Source organism: Dipteris shenzhenensis, chromosome 18, assembly GCF_047967505.1.
Source record: "Dipteris shenzhenensis isolate YYH24624 ecotype China chromosome 18, Dip_SZ_1.0, whole genome shotgun sequence".
In the NCBI taxonomy this organism is placed as follows: Eukaryota; Viridiplantae; Streptophyta; class Polypodiopsida; order Gleicheniales; family Dipteridaceae; genus Dipteris; species Dipteris shenzhenensis.
The window spans coordinates 31,738,323-31,756,317 of NC_141613.1; the positions used below are offsets into that span (position 1 = coordinate 31,738,323).

General features: G+C 41.3%; 1 protein-coding gene across 1 annotated transcript; it reads left to right on the plus strand.

The window, feature by feature from the left end:
* Positions 1 to 8,051: 8,051 nt before the first annotated feature.
* LOC147891114 (uncharacterized) lies at positions 8,052 to 9,371 on the plus strand. The gene has a single exon (XM_087390091.1). The coding sequence runs from the start codon at positions 8,109 to 8,111 to the stop codon at positions 9,276 to 9,278; it is 1,170 nt and encodes a 389-aa protein (XP_087246217.1). The 5' UTR covers positions 8,052 to 8,108; the 3' UTR covers positions 9,279 to 9,371.
* Positions 9,372 to 17,995: the final 8,624 nt, after the last annotated feature.

The following is a 17,995-nucleotide window of genomic DNA, read 5'->3' on the forward strand; positions in this document are numbered from 1 at the left end:
CACTACACTAATGTTTTAAAAAAGCGCCTTGATTTCTTGATTTTCAAAGCATATGATTATGTAACTCTCTTCACAACCCGAAGTATTCGCGACACATAAAATGAACTTTCTACAATTCATAGTTTGGAAGAGAAAGGCCAAATAGAATCATACATGAAATATAAAGAATATGAGATAGTATATGATACAAAAATGACTCTATATCACGTAAATTCCCATAGAGGATTGTCCAGGCTTGTTGTGACTTACAAGACTTGCAAAAGACTAAGGGTCATCCACAAAGGTTCTCAAGACTAAACACTAATGTCCCACTACATAAAAATGATGGCATGACTGCATAAACGCCCGGCACGTAAACTCCTAAAAGATGTCACACAAGTTGACAAAGAAATACTGCAACACACGCAACACACTATACCACTAGAAGGAGAAACACCACATATATAGATGAAAGAGTCGACTAATAACAAAAGCGCTTTCACCTGGTGTCAAAAGGCAATCTCTACTAGCACGGAAGACCAATCATGTCATGCCTTCCTTGAACTGTTGCCAAGCACCAAGACGACTCTAGTCTGCTGCCAAAGGGCAAAAGCTCCAACTCTCATGGAGTTGTGTCTAGTCCTCGAACTAATCGAGAAGATGGAAAGGCAAAACATCGACCTATGGAGAGCCACGTCCAACCTTTGCATGTAGATATGCCAAGTGTCGAGGCATCTCCACCACTCTTGAACCTTAGGGAGAAAAGCAACCCCACAAGGTTTACTAGAGCTAAAGAAAGCCAACATCCCCCCATAAACCAAGTGGGAAAAGAACCCGAAGACTACCAAAGCCATTCAAGAGTGGTGGAGATGCCAAGTGTCGAGGCATCTCCACCACTCTTGAACCTTAGGGAGAAAAGCACCCCCACAAGGTTAACTAGAGCTAAAGAAAGCCAACAGCCCCCCATAAACCAAGAGGGGAAAGAAACCGAAGACTACCAAAGCCACTCCAAAAAAACCTTTACGCCTAAATGATTGTCCACAAAGAGAAGAGAAACTGAGATGAAAATGGTCGTGGAAGCTAGAAGCTCGAAACTAAGAACAATTAGAATGATAGTTATCTTGCAAATTGATCACCAATGGTCCTTCTTCTTGTACTAATCCTGCAAGGTGTTCATCCTTTCTATCTTAAACAATGCATGCTTTTCCATTCAATTTCTTTGTATTCATATCGAAGGTCTTTTGGTAACAAAACTCATCCAATGCCCATCATATCCACAATTTCATAGATCAACGAGCTCTTTTAACCTCCACTGCCATTGCCTTTTCATTTCTCCTTTGAACATTGCATAGGTTGGGTCACTCCCTCTAGCCATATTCATTTCTACTCTCCTTTCTTCACATAGAAGTGCAAACACTACACCATGAAACTCAAAGCATCAATCTCAAAATGGTCACAATATATGAATACTTGGGCGGAAGACTAGTGAACAAAACTACGTTAGCATCATCATATTCAACTCTAATCGAAAGAGATTGAAGTTGGCTGATAATAGACTGCATCTTGTTAAGATTGTCTTTGAGATGTCGATGTGATGGAATAAACCCATTCCCAAAACTCTATCTAAAAGGCCGAAATCCCTCTCGTTGTTCAAATCCTAGGCTTGCATTTTCTATAAGCCTTGATATTATTCGCTGTTGTTTCCCCAACCTAGATACAATCCCTAGGGTCCCTTCTCCATGAAAAGTAGCCAGACAGACAAATAGTTACCATAAAGGAAAGTTCCTTCCATCAAATTTAACCAGAAATGTGTGTGGCAGGCCAGACGTAGATGAAGACTTCGACCAACTTTCCATATCGGTTGATAGCAAAGACTACAAAGTTTAGGAAGGATGCCTTTGATAACAATTGTTAAGTTTCAAAGCATATGATTATGTAACTCTTTATAACCCGAAGCATTCACGACACACAAAATAATCTTTCTTCAATTTAGAGTTTGTAAGAGAAATGCTCAAATAGAATGACACATGAAATATTAAAAACACGAGATAGCATATGATCCAAAAATGAGTCTATATACGTAAATTCCCACACAGGCTTGTCACTCAACTCAACCAGGCGATTTGTGACTTACAAGACTTACAAAAGACTAAGGACTCAGCCACAAAGCCTTTTGACACTAGGTCAACAAAGATCTATTGCAACACTCATAGCACACTGTACCACTAGAAGAAGAAACACCACAACTTATAGATGAAAGAGTTGGCGCACCTTCAATCGGTTCCAAAAGGCATCTTTGCTAGCATCGTGGACCAATCATGCCATGCCTTCCTAAAACTAGTTCCAAGCACCAAGGCAACTCCAGGCTATTACCAAAGAGAAAAAACTTCGACTCTCATGGAGCTATGTCTAGATGGGAAGGAAGAGCATTGATGGGCCACCCTAGTATAGAGTTGGCATGAAAACAGGTCACCTTGCTTGAAGCTATAGATAGAAAACTAAATCCTCTAGTAAAAGGAATTTGCCAGAAAATTAAATCTTTTAGCTAGACCACCCAACCTGAAGCTATTGATAGATAACTAAATCCTTTCCCATCCCCAAAGGCAAAGAAAAACTCTAGTCAATTGATTGATGATCACAAAGGGTTGTGCGACTAATAATTTACCCCTTCATAGGATGTCCCATCCACCAACCTATACCAAAGACATAGAACCAATCCAAATGAGCTTCCCAAAATGTTCAACCACTTCAAAGTGCAAGTGGTCTCCAACTCTACATAGTAAAGCTCACAAATGGTAGCAAAATCATCCTAAGACTCCTTCTACACTTGAGGCAAACCTAAGCCAAGACTTGTCCATAGTTGGTTGAAACAAGCCAAAATATTAACAAGCTATAATTTGTTCAACATCATGAAGATAAAGAGAGTGTAATAGACCTCATGGATGCAATGGAGCTCTTTTGGAGAAGTGTGTCATATCCTTTGCATTCTCTCTCTCTCTCTCTCTCTCTCTCTCTCTCTCTCTCTCTCTCTCTCCTTACTATACACACAAAAGGAAGAATTTTGTAAAGCACATGAAGTGTATCTCATTGGCTCACTCTATGAATATACGCATTAACTATTGAGATTTTGTATCATATGGTTTTATCAATGCCTATACTTCTTGTGTAGCACACTTGTATTTTTTGCCTCTATTACCAAAAGAAAAAAAATGGCTTAACATGTTTATTGATTGTGATGTTTTTTAACCCATCAAATGGTCTCAAAATACGAGCATCTCAAGCTGGTATCACTTTCATGATTGTCTTGAACTTGTCAACTCTTATTTCCTCAAATAATAAATTCAAGATCCCTAGTAAGGCATTTTACAAAATTTTTATTTATTCCATAATTTTCAAAAGAACAACTAAATTTATCACAGACTCGTGTGCAAGTTCGTTTGTTAAGCTTACAAATATTTTATATTATCCGCAATGTTTATTCCAATATACTAGGGATTCCATTTTACTATTATTTGTGCTACACCCAACTTGCAATATGCTAAGGACTACATTATACTTTCTTATGCTATATTTTTAAATGTTATACGCAACTTGCAACTCCAAAACTCATTCGGCACAAGTTGTGTTGCGTATTGAAACATGTGATAAATGTGGATAAATGTCTTTCAAGCATGCATGCAAACCGCACTTACTTCGAAGCAATTGAATATGATTTTGTCTTACCACAAAAAATGGTGTAGACAATGAAGCTCTTGCATTGTTTAAAACTTTTACAATGACAGTTTTGTATTTACATAAGAACTCCTCAATGTTGTCATGTACCTTTAGCTTTCATGGAATCTATGTGTGATTCTTGTGTGATTATATGGGTTTTAAAATTTAGTATTGGTCGCGATGACTCCCTATGTATAAACTTGGTCAGTAGCCATATCCATTTTCTGCAAAAGATTACATCATCTAAATCATCTCTCTCTCTCTCTCTATGAGTTCAATATCCTCCTTTTAGTTCTAGGTCACAGCTCTAAGGTTCAAACCCCCACCTTGGGTTGGGTTGAGCCCCTGGTCCAACTTGAGGGCAAACTACGACATTGGGGTACACAAATTTATGCAGGCCAATATGGAGATTCCCAAGATGAAGTCATATGCTACCTCAACTCTAGTTAGCAAACGCCATTGTAGCACTAGCGACTCCCACTCGCTATATAAAGACTCATTTGACATTGCAGACCCATAGGAGCAAACTATTACTTGCAGCAAGAAATCAGAGAGCTCAAGCTTCAACTTGCAAACCTTGGGAGGAAAGTGCAGAATATGGAGAGTAATGGAAATTATTGCAGAGGTGATACACAAATTTAGTGCGTCTCCACTAGCATCGATACTTGTCATATATGGTTAAGGATATGATCACCAATCAAGTAAGAAATGGCTACTCATGCTAGCAACAAAGTCAATAAAGTGGATCTTTATGTGGAAGTAAAAGAGTAGGAAGTCAAAGCATGCATTAAGAAAATTTTACACATGAGGGTTTCCTTCATGACGATGAGGAGAAAGACCCAGATGACATAATCATGTCTTAAGAAGGAAGTACCAGAAGTTGATATATGCAATATCTGCAAAAATGGCACAAAAGCACGTCTACTTTAGAGGAACAGTAGCAAGATTTAAGATCCTCAAACAAACACATAAGCTTAAGTGTACATAGATTTGGATATCTGAGGAGCTCAGTCCAATCCACTAACTCAAACAAAGAAACAATGAACTAACCAAAGTAAAGGAAGCTTGCAAGATACGCATACAAAAGTTTATCAAGATAGGCAACCATTTATTAGGGACTTCAATCTAAAACTGATATTATAATGCCCACCTTATGATAGTATTAGAATGTGGCTATGCCCTATAATAACTCGGGAGGAGATGAGCCTTGAGCACTCCCTAACTCTCTTGTTATCCAGATGTTACTAGTCACTTTTTAGTTTTATACTTTGTCTCATAGACCTGTAAGGTCTCCTAGATGTTAATAGATCTCTCTCTCTCTCTCTATGCATGTGCATGCGCGCGCACATGTGAGTGGGCATGAACATGATTTATATATATATATATATTACATAAGTAGCTGCTCCTCTACATCGGAAAGTATTAGTGAATCCTTGTTTAAATGTGCTTATCGAACACAAAAATTTAGGAGAGATTCAAGGGCCATTGCTCTTGGCTCAAATATATTATCTAGAGGTGGTGTGGGATGTGCTTTCATGAAAAACTCTTTACAAGATAATAGATACTCCCTTTGCATTCGTTGCTCATTATTATATGATGTTAAGTTGGACCAATAAATGACCTTCTATGCAAGTCTTTCAAACAAGCCCTTTGGCTAACTCAAATTGCATAAAGAAGAGCTAGGTTGAGGATAGATATCTATTAGCAAGATGTTATCCGTGCTTTGAGCTAGCAGTGGGAGTGTTGCATCGTGGATACAAAAGCAAAACGAGAAATTATAAGCTAACACTAAACAAACACAAGCTATGAGGAAATGGAAGGTTGTAATGCATGCATCAAGATTTGCAAAAACATATCAATAGTTAACAAAAGAAAAGATTGCATAATGATGAGTTAAGAGGCTATAGCAGTAGAACAACCATCATCATTGTTTGATCAAAAGTTAGCATGATGAAAATGAATGTTGTTCTAAGACAAGATGAATATGCTCATCTTCTAAGTTCTTACTAGATTAACAAAAAGAACCGATCCATACTAGGACCCTCGGTAGATGATCACTCTCCTTGTTATTGGCATGCTTGCATGTGAAAAAGGTGTATAAAAAATTGCACATAATTCGCTCGCTTCTTTCACAATTCAAGCATCTTTTATAATAAATATATGACATGAATACATGAATTTTAATTTATGCTATATGAATAAACTTCGAGACCTTTTGAAACCATTTGTAAGCAATATCTTACCTTGTTATCAACGAATTGATGAATTTCTTTATTTTTATCAAGCATGAAGTAGGACACTATTCAACTGCAGAGCTTTATCCATCAACCTTATTATGCAACTTGAACTAAAGGGAATAACATAATTCAATCTTGACTTCTTTGACAGAGAAATGATTGTTGAACTTTCATCTACTATATTTCTTATTGTTGGGTGACATTTTTATAGCTTGAAGCATCTTAAGTCCCCATTGGTGAACCCATCTTATAACAAGCTTATTACTTGGTCTTCCAAACTCTGCACTTATGCAAGCCCCACATGGGTTGATGAACATTTTTTACACCTTGAAGCATCTTGAATCCCTATTGGTGAACCCTCAAATAAGATCTTATGACAAACTACTTACTTGGTCTTTCAAACTCTACACTTATGCAAGCTCCACATGGGCTATAATGAATTGTAAAGATTTTATGAAATTGCCCTCTTAATGGAGGATGAGAGGTTGAAGCATCCATGTAGGCAAGCAAGGACTTCCTTCACATTGAGCATGAGTTGGTGCTTGCCTCACCGTGTTTGGTGGCCTGAGACCATTGTGTAGCATCCCTAGGGGTACTCTAATCCACCCTTTATCGTAAAAGTATGAGAGGTAGTCATAATGCAAGTAGGTTGATAAGAAAACAAATTAAAATTTCCATGTATATAATTAAAAAGGAAAAAGTTGAATATCTACACTATAGCCATGAAGGGAATGCCCATCCTTTGTTTAGTAAAACCTTTTCATAAATGTTGACAGACATAGAGAAACAACTCTCTAACCCCATCCGCTTTAAAGAAGGGGATGCTTTTGCGTTACATGCCATTAGATGGTCTTCTTTTTGTCTTGCTATATAGAAACATTATTGTGGTTGATAGGTTTGCTTGGGTTAAAGAGGGTCCAAGTTCCAACTACTTTTGCTTGGGTTAAAGAAGGTCCAAGTTCCAACTACTTGGACTAAGGAAATATTGTGGTTGGTAGGTAAGCTTGGGTCAAAGTGGGTCAAAGAGGGTCCAAGGTCCAACTACTTGGACTAAGGAAACATTATTGTGGTTGGTAGGTATGCTAGGGTCAAAGAGGGTCCAACTACTTGGACTAAGGTCCGCTTGTGAGTCCATTGGTCTTGTTTGGGGCTGGAGGGGGCTAGCTGAAGGTACATTCATGAACCCATCATCATAACCAATCCTTACTGTGGGTCCCATTACTTGGACGAAGGTCCATTTGTGAGTTGATTTGTCTTTTGGGAGGGCTTGTTCTAAGGTACAATCATGAAGTCATTGATTATGGACACACAACACAAAGTAATCATGTTTGAGCTCTTCATGGAGTATGAGGACACCTTGTGGTATAACCAGCTAGAGCATAAGTCTCTTTTCGGCGCCTATGGTTACTTTGTTTGAAAGTTTGGGGACTACACACCCCCCTTCACAGTTTGAAAATTTGTTTGGTTGAAAGTTTGGGAATCCTTCATAGTTTAAGGTTGGTTAGACACCGCCCATCGCCCGCCCAAGTGAGGGAAGGCGATGGGCAGGTGTGTTTACACACCTAACTCGGCAGAATATGAAGAAAAAGAAAGGCTTTTATGGCAGCTGTCAAAAACTGGCTTGGTCGTCGAGGCGATGAGGCATTCAATTGGAGGTTGTGGGTTCAAATCTGCATGTCAAACTTTGGGCGGGGGCTTGTGGTTGCCCAAGACCTTGGGCACCCCCTTGTTAGCGCCTTGAATCGTGTTCGACAAGTCGACGCATGCACTCTGCGTGAGCGCCAATGTGTAAGTGCCCCGTGTGTGTGCGCACGTGCGTGCGTGCAAATATGACCCTGTCTGTGAGTCCCGTGGAGTGCCACGTGGATGGTGAGGGAAGGACGGGCACCACGTCAGCTGTGATAAGAGGGAAAGAATGATGACGTAAGTGATGAGGTGGTGCAGCGGACCGGCTGGTACCGGTAAAGGGCGACCGGATGACCGGCTGTACTTATCACTTTCGGGGAAGCTGTCTTTTTGGCTATGGCGAAACTGGTGTTCGCTGTATATAACACGCCCCCTCCTCGCTGCTGATCAGTCTCCTCCATCACTCCCCCTCCTCGCTGCTGATCAGTCTCCTCATTTGCCTTCCTCCTCTCGATCTCCTAGCCCTCCTCCTTCTTTACCTCCTCCCCAGCCATGTTTTCCTCATCTCCTCCTCGTGATTTCCCTTTCCTTGTCGCTTCCGCCTCCCCCCCCCGCCTCCGTAAACCCATTCGCTGCGTCGACCTCATCCATAGCCTCAAACAGCGAGTGGGTCGCTCCCTCCTCCACAAAATGGCCGAGATCGTTCGGTCTGAGGCCCTCGCCGGGAACCCTGAGGCCCTCTCCTATTGCGGCCTGCTCTCGCCTACCACGGGGGATGCGCAAAGGCCTTGTGCAAAAGGGGCTTCTGCAGTGGAAACAATGGAAGAAGAAGGGGAAGTGGACTCGATGTGGGAAGGTTTTCCTAGTAGCATTGGGCTGAACGTTTTACGAACGAAGCTGTTTAGCGAGCTCCCCGGACTCGACGATAGCAACGAAGCTGCAGTGGCTAAGCCTGTGGGTAGTTGCCGTAGGATTCGACCCTTGCCACCTCTCTCTTTTGATCGCAGAGAATCATCTGCTGTCTGGCAGAAATCTCCTAAGCCGAGCCCGTGGAGAGCACCTTGCTCCGAGTCGACACCTACCTTTCTGAGGTCCTGCTTCTCTCCTTCAGGGGAGCAGCTGCCGCTGAACGAGAACGATTCGGACGACATGCTGCTGTATGGCATGCTTAAGGAAGCAACGAACAAGGGCTGGATGCCTGGAGGGAAGGATAACCAAGCGGCCACAAAGGATAACCAAGAGCCCACGAAGGCAGAGCAGGTGGAAATTCCAGTGCAGAGTGCGCAGGCGGAGCGTCCTCCTGCAAGGGAAATGGCCGGGAAGGCGACGAGAACCCATTTCAGGGGCGTGAGGAGGAGGCCATGGGGGAAGTTTGCGGCTGAAATCCGGGATTCTAAGAAGCAGGGAGCTCGGATATGGCTAGGGACATTTGAGAGGGAGGAGGACGCTGCACTAGCGTATGACAGGGCAGCTCTGAAGATGCGAGGGGCGAGGGCGCAGCTGAATTTCCCGATGGAGGTGGTGATGCCATCGCTGGAGGTAAAGGAAAGCTCATGTGCTTCGTCTTCTTCAAAGAAGAGATCGAGAAGGCAAGCTGATAAACAAGAAGAATGTGATGAAGAAGAAGAAGCTGGACAGAAGCAACCAAAGCTAGTAGCTGATCAAAATGTAGCTTGTGCACAGAATTGGACTTTCGACTTGGGTGATGTCAGATGTGGTTGATTCCGTCTTCTTGGAGGAGATTATTGAGAATGAGCTCTTCTGCAATAGTATCCATGTACAGTCCTCTACTTGAACTCACCATTCTTTTTTCAATTCTTATTTCCTCTACTACCGGATTAAACTCCTCACAACAGAAGAACATGATATCCTAAGCCAAATGCGACTTCCAACTTACCAGAGAGCATCAATCATAAGATGCCCATAAAAATATATATTCTTCATCATGATTCCAATACATAACTTCTACATTTCTTCTTTGTAATGAAAAAATCCTCAATCCTGGGGTATGTTATGCCAAATGCAACTTCACAGTAACAAAGAGCACTAAGATGCCCATAAAAAAATCTATTCTTCATCATAATTCCAATACACAACTAATAATGCTTGTACTTTTCTTCTTTGTAGCTAAAAATCCGCAATTCCAAGGTATATGTTCACACCTCTTGTTGTTGGGCACTTTACTAATAAGTTAAAAGCCTTCACATGGGTACCAAAAACAAAAATGAATCTATTTCCAAGCTAAGTTTGTTAACTCAATGAATGTTATGGGGACATACTCTAGGCACTTTACTAATAAGCTAAAAGCCTTCACATGGGTACCAAAAACAAAAATGAATGTGATTCCAAACTAAGGTTGTTTACTCAATGTTCTGGCGACATACTCACTCAACTCAACTTTAATCCTATTGTTTGGGTCCAAGATGCTAATCAAATTGTATTTTATGCATAGGTTAATCTTTTAAGCTTATGTCTATGAGGGGTGCACATCTTACTGAGAGGTTTTCAGGGGGCACTCAAAGGGCAATCCTCTTCTAAGCAAAGAGCTCTCCACGCGGCAATAGGAGGTAGAGTGGAGGCTAAGAGATGCCAAATGGTACTCAGAAGTGCCTTTGAGGCAACCTAGCCTTAAGGTCTGCCATAGAGGACCAGACTCGGATAGCCACTAGGCAAAAAGGGAGCTCGTTTTGGGGCCTTTTATTGTTTAGGAAAAGAGTCTGTAGGCCAATGAGCAAAGGGCCTTTTAAGATTAAGGAAAAAAGTCTCTAGGCCAATGAGCAAAGGGCCAATGTAACGTTGAAATTTCAACAAAATAAGGTGAAAATAAGAAAAAGAAATAGTATTTTATGTTACTAGAAGCATGCCACATTAATGAGGAGCTCTGATTTTGATTTTTACAAGATCTTCTCTCTGTCTCACTGCAACTGTGAATTATGTTTGAGACAAAACATGCATTTTGAATCGTATACCCTCCTAAAGAAGCTTTCCCACTTCCAACTTTCTCTAAACCACCAATTTCCTCTTTTGCTCTATTCAACAAGCCTTTTTTGAAAGCTCTCTTTGAGGATCCTGCACCGTGTTATTGCTACTCTATCGATTTCATAACGATAAGCTCTTCTCACCCTTTGTACGCTCATTCCAAGTTGATTTTACTCTTTCATTACACCATTACCAAGCTCTATTTCGGCAACAACAATAATAGTACATGTACTAACTTTTAATCTTGTTCGTCTCTTTGATTTCACAATTGGAGTCTTTGAAAGGTTTTGATGGCTGCGATAAACTATGGACGCATTTGTAAAAAACTATCTGTGGCGAATGCAGACGAAGATGGTGATGTGAAGAGTAATTGTTTATCTTGTCGACCTTCCTCTTCTATCTTGTGCATAGAAGTTTCTAGTATTGTTACTATGGACGGCAGGTAGAAAAGAATAGCATTGGCAAAAGGAGCATGGGTACTAATGCAACCGAACAAGAGGAAGAAACCACAATCATTTAACATCTTCCAAGCTTCTTGGAATGGCAGAGTAAAAGATTTTAGAATCAAAGAAGGGAGGAGGTCTGTAAATGAAATCCTGGTACAACATGTCTATATGCATCGAGAACTTGTTTTGCAAGATTATCCAACATATCTTCCACAACATAGACCCAATTGTAAGTTTTCATTTTTAGTGAGTTCGTATTTGAAGCAAATTTTAGGTTGGCTCATTATATCTTGATATCGCCTCTTGGCTTGTTTTAGACATATATCCTTCATCGTATGAGGAATGGTAGCCAACGAAGTGCATATTTGGATTTGTTGATGTTCTACACGAAGCCATCAGAGAGCTACAATATCAAGGCAGACCAACAGCACAGTTGGCTCAATCGGGTATATATTTTTATGACCACTTTTACGAATTACTAGACAAGGATAATACTTATGGTGTATTGCAAGAACAAGATATTCCAGCATGGAATACAATTGATTGGCTTGTTCCAGATGGCATGATAATAGAAACATATAGAGCTAAGTTGTTCGCAGAAATGCATAAGTCTTTGAGACCAAACATTGCCACGAGAATAGTCAAAATAAACACTTGCATGCTACTTAAGGTATTCCTTCACTTGCTTCTGAATCTTCTCCTCATCAACTTTAATAGGCTCTTACTTTACCGACTCCTCATTCACCATCAGTGGCTCCTGCTTTGCGTGATCTTTAACGAAAGAACTAGATCCAACATGAATGGCCTTCTTTTTTTGCTTCTCTTTAGGAGCCTTCTTTGCATACTTGAGCAAATTTTTCAATTGTAAGAGCTCTATATCCATTTATATCAATGGATGCGTAGCTATCCTCTTGAAGCTGTGAGAAGAGAGAAATGTATCAGAAATTCATTGACATCTTGTCATTATATATAAGATATGCAATAAAGATCTTTATATTTATCATCTCTGGTATTTGTGCTCCAAAAAAAGTGTCCAGCATGTACTTGGCATGGAATAATGTTCTCGACCCACATGAATTTGGATTTTCTTTGTTAGATATCAATGCTCCACTCTCGAGTAACTACACGGGAACCAGCTAACTCTACTTGTAAGCCCCCCATATGAGGAGAAGGCATTTGAGTAGCTCGGTTATTCGGTAGGTCCTAGTTACGACACCAGATGGGGGCCATGTGTGGCCTGATGGCTGGACGGCTTCAGATAGAGTTGGCACACTGCCAACTAGGCTACATGCAAGTGCGGGAAGGCATCCCATGACTGACCGCACTGAGGGTAGACGGAGCATTTCTCGGGGTAGCCCACTCTCAGGTTGCGGGGCCCGTTTGGAGCCACAGATGATCCCGGATGGCTCTGGGCTGAACAACCACCGTAGGTATGTTGCTCTATTTTGCGCCATGGTTCTAACATGTGGTTGGTGGCTAATTTCGAGACCGACCTCCAGTCGGTCGTTTTGGGCCGACTGGGTCGGTCTCCCAATTGGGTCTAATCGACTACAACTGGTGGCTATATAAGAGCAAGCTTGTGAAGCCCATCATCATCACTGGCTACAGCAACCCTGGTTCCTTAGCATCCAGTCTCCGTCCTCTATTGTTTCCAGCATGCCATCGAAGCTTCTCACATAGGAGCACACGGCTGGGAGGCAGCACCATCTATTGTATCGGTTTTACAGTAATCAAAATTTTGATTCTCCATACTATCTTCTTTTCTCTCTTGCATATGAGATCCTGTTATCTGTTGAGCACAGACGTTGTATTGTTTTCTTACATGGTATCAGAGTTTGGGCTCTAGTAAGAAGATTCGGTAGTGTGTTTCTATTTGCGAGCAAGACTGCGAATCCCACCATTCGGCGAAAGTGGAAAGTTGGACAGCACTAACTATCCACTCTGGAAGTTCAAGATGAAGACCATACGAGCTTTGGGAAACTACTACTGGGGTGGACGTGAAGCTGGTTGCGAGACCGAATCCAGCCAATGCAGGACATCAGATAGTACCAAACGCGGATCAGATTCTCGCGTGGACAAGAAGAGATGCAGATGTGCTGTGTTCTATTGTCTGCAGTGTAAGTGATTCTGTCATGGCGTTAATTCAACATGTCACCACACTGGAGGAGGCATGGATGGTCTTGAAAAATCAGTACGAGACCACGAATCAGATGTGGATTCAAAATCTGGAGACTCAACTCACGAACGAGAAATTGTCTGAGTCTGAAACGACAGAGAAATTCATCACCAGGGTGAAGGATCTGCGCGATCAGATGACTACGATTGGCATCACCATCACTAGTGAGAATCTAGCACGAAGGTGCATACGGATTCTCCCACCAAAGTATGATGGTCTTGTTATGGCACTAAATACATAGAACAAAAATCCGCCCCTCAATTTTGAGGATTTCAATGCAATGCTTTTAGAGGAGGAGATGCGTCAAAAGATGAGGACTGGAGAAGATTCGGCTTTCTCGGCTAGATCAAAGAAAGGTAAGGGTAAGGACTCTAGTAACCCATCTTCTTTTGATGATAAAAAGAGAAAGAAGAAGATCAAGTGCTTCTATTGCAACAAGGCAGGGCACAAGTAGAATGAGTGCTAGAAGAAGATTGCAGATGAGAAGAACGGAGTAAAGAAAGAGTCCAGCAACAGCGTGCAGGCAGTACCAGTAGAGATGTTCGTAGCAATTGAGGAGACTTGCATGGAGGCAATTCATGTACCTGTGGATGAACCTTGGAGTATTGACAGTGGTGCATCGCGCCACATGACCAGTTAGAAGGATTGGTATTTCTCTCTACATCGGTTAGGGAATGACATCCTGGTATCAGTCAGCAATGATGCAAAATGTCCAGGAAAAGGAAAAGGTACGATTGCTCTCAAGTCAGATGGAGTTGTAAAACAGTTGTTCGATGTTCTTTATGTGCCAGATATCAAGAGGAACTTGTTGTCCATTTCTGCGATCACAGATCGGGACCTCAAAGTTCACTTCGATAAGAATGGCGCACAGATTTTGGATCTTCAACGGAAGGTCATTGGTGAAGGTACACAGCGCAAAAACATCTACGAACTCTTAGCTTTCAGTGCTCGAGCTGATGTGAGCAACACTAAGCTGTGGCATGAGAGGTTTGGTCATCTAAACCTTAGTTCTTTAAAGGAGATGCATAAAAGTGGAATGATTGCAGACCTACCAGAAATTACAGATCTGCCCGATGTATGTGAAGCTTGCATGATGGGCAAGCAGCATCGGCAGCCCTTTCCTAAAGAGGCCAGCAGGGCAAAGGCTCCTCTAGAGCTCGTTCACACAAATCTTTGCGGAAAGATGGAGACGGAAGCATTGGGTGGTTCCTACTACTTCATGACGCTGATCGACGACTACAGTAGAAGGATATGGATATACTTCTTGAAGACTAAAGATGAGGCTTTTAATAAGTTCAAAGAATGGCATGTAATGGTAGAGAAAGAAACGGGGAGGAAGGTGAAGAAGTTGAGCTCTGATAGAGGTGGTGAGTTCGCATCAAGTGAATTCGAAAGTTACTGCAATAGTCACGGGATCAAGAGGCAAAAACCCCTGTCACATACATCACATCAAAATGGAGTAGTAGACTGCAAGATGCACGTCATCTGCAAAATGGGCAGGAGTATGATGAAAGGGAAAGATTTGCTAAAGACTTTCTGGGCTGAAGCATGTAACACGGTAGTTTACATTCTTAATCGTAGCTACACGAAGGCTGTGAATGGGATGACTCCACTGCAGGCCTTTTCTGGTAAGAAACCTTCAGCTGCACATTTCAAAGTTTTTGGATGTGACTGTTTTGTGCATGTCCCTAATGCTAACAGGACCAAATGGGAACCGAAGAGTCGGAAGTGTATTTTCTTGGGCTACAGTGAAGAGGCGAAGGGTTACCGTCTCTATAATCCTGTTACCAAGAATGTAATACTAAGTTGCGATGTGGTCTTCTGAGAACAGCCGCATCAATTGGAGGAAGATGCTTGCTTCCCAGACAACCAGGTTCAAGACATCCATCCAGTACAACCACCAACAGATGGAACTCCCCCAACGGTGCTTGGGAGGATTCAAGATAAAGAAGAGGAAGAAGAGCCTGCAGAACCACAACGGAAACGGCCATTCCCGAAGTGGGTAAAGCAGCTTTTGGACGGCAGAGAACCTCCAGCCATTGAGGAGGAACCATCCGAACACCGCCGGTCCAAGAGATTAGACGAACAAAGAAGGGCGCAGGAACACTTGGTCAACTACGCTTTGATGACAGAGGTGATCCGTGCTGAAGAACCCAAGTGTCTTGAAGAGGCACATGGTGATGATAGGTGGATGGAGGCTATGCAGTCAGAGTATAATGGAAGCGATGCTCTAAAAGGCTTTTGCGAGATGCAGTGATCTATAAGGCTCTTATGAGTAGTCTCTTGCACTTGGGAGTAGTCTCGTAGTCTCTTGAGGAAGCGGCACTCTATAAGGCTCTAGAAGCAGAAGCAAGAAGTCTCTTGCGAGAAGAGGCAGAAGAAGGCTTGTGTGAGAAGGCGAGATTTGCAGATGAGAGACTACACGAAGCATAGCCGGACGAGAGACTTACACTAATACCATGGACGAGGATGCAAGAGGTACTCCATTTTTTACATGCAACTATTGATTCCACTAGTGCTTTTATTGGCCAAGATTTGTGCGAGCAATGAATATAAAAAATGGTTGAAAAATGCGATTTGGGGCAATAGACACCTCTTCCTATGCTAAAATCGCATTTTTCAACATGTACAAATCAAAGATAAAAAAAGGTCTACTGCAAATTATCTTAAGCTCCACATATGAAATCACGCTTTTGAAATTGTGATTCTTGCTTTGCACGCTTAAAAAAGCGATTTGGTCATTGTGCTCGAACACACACGCATAAAATCGCTTTTTTGAACACCTTTTAATCTTATGGTAAAAATCGATTTTGTTTTTGTACTCGAGCATGGTGTGCACATGGCTATGCTTAGTGAAATTGCATTTATGAACATCAAACTCGAGGTTGAATTCTCATAGGGAGATTAGAAAAAAGAAACACTTGCATAATCATAGTAATAGCTGGGGGGAGGGTCATTTGGGGGCGGTCTAGGTGGTGGGGGTGGAGGAGAAGTCCGGAAAGATCGATACCAAAGACCAAGGGTGCAGCAGTCAAGGGAGAAATGAAGACGACATGTATTCCTTGTCTTTATCATTTTTTTGTGACCCATGGCATGCCATACATGATACTTTTTGTAAAGAAACTCAAATTAGTGGACATATGAAGTACATTCAACACTCTTTTGTGGCTATCTCTTTCTCATGAAGATTATGTTAGGAATATGTTAGGAATTGTTTGCTAATGCTATTCTTTGTTTTTTGGCTTGACCATGTGAAGTTAACAAGATTAAAACAACTAGAAAGCAGAGTGTGAGAAAATTTGCCATGAGAACTCGCAACCCAGGTATGTCGAATAATTATGATTTTAAGATCTTTCTTTGAATGTTCACATTGATATTTCAACACATGATGCAAAATTTACTTTCAATTATGTAATCACATTTGCATTTCAACACACATGGCATGGTGCAGTAAATTTGCAAAGAACTTCTATGACGGCACCAGTAGGAAGAAGATCTCTGCAAATGACATTTGCAGAGCCATCAAGTAGTCCTCAAAGGGAGGAGAAGAAGTCTACCGATGAGATGTTGTTTGACTTTCTCCACAAGTCCAATGCACATCAGGAGTGTCATATTTTTTACGAGATGTTCAATAAGAGTCTAAATTACTCAAATATAATGTCACAACACTATGACATTTTGGCAAAGTATTATGAAGAGATTGATACTCTCACAAGGGATGTAAAAGTTGTTATAGAAAGTAAGCCCTATATCCACCTAAAAGATGTTACTACTACAAATAACATTAGATGTTATATGGTCAAGAGATATGACTTATTTCCAGAGCACTTGAAAGCAAAATGCACTATGCACAATAGAAAGTGCAAGCTTCTAGAGGAGAGTATGGCTTTTGTCATGTACCTTAATTTCTATAACATAGAGACAACTCAACCTGAAGAAGAGGAATTGACAGAGAGCATGGATACAACAGAGCTTTCTCAAGTTGATTATGAGCACGAGCAGATGCAGAGGAGGAAATTGATCTAAAAAATGAGAAGGTTGAAGCTGCAACAATAGACGTTGTGCCACTCAGGACAGATACAATTAAAGGACCAGTAAACATTGAAGGACTTGATATGGAGAGCTGCAACCATGCAATACCCTTGCTACCTTCTTTCCTTATTGACAATGTTGAGTACGTTCATCTTAATGACATTCACGCAACATTTAATTTGAGAGAGGATATGAATTGGCAATAATTGCATAAGCCTGCTCATTGGAAAGAGATTTTATCACCAATGAATATCAATTTCTATCATTAGAGGACAACTTCAATTTAGAAGAATTGTTTTTGACGTGCTTTACAGAAGTGAAGAAATGCGAGGACTCATATGGCATTGATAAAGTCACTTTTGAGCAGCTTCAGAGAGAACTTATGATTGACAAAATGGGAAAGCAAGAGGAGCAAAAAAGAAGCACCAACATCTCCACAAAAAGCAGCATCAGCCTTTGGACCGATTGCAGATGAAAATCCACAAGTAAGTTATCTCTTTTGTCATCTCACTTTTCCTTAATCTTAGGTGAACAATGTAATTATATTATTTTGGTTTTTGCAGTTGAATGTCCAAGATGATCCTTACCTTTGAAGGCATGAAAGGGGAAATGAGAGATTAGGGCGACTTACCAGCCTCTCCCACTATATCAGCTAGCTCTCTTCTGCAAAGATTTTGGTTTTTCATCGATAATTGAGCAATGATGGGGAGACCCCAGTCTGGTTTTTCAAAGCTTTGTCCAGGTTTTTGGGTGGGCATGAAATGTTCCAACAAATAGAGAAGGACATTTTGATTGAAAAGTTTTTT

Excerpts from the sequence above, each read along its gene's own strand:
- LOC147891114 (XM_087390091.1), top strand. The coding sequence starts at position 8,109 with ATGTTTTCCTCATCTCCTCCTCGTGATTTCCCTTTCCTTGTCGCTTCC.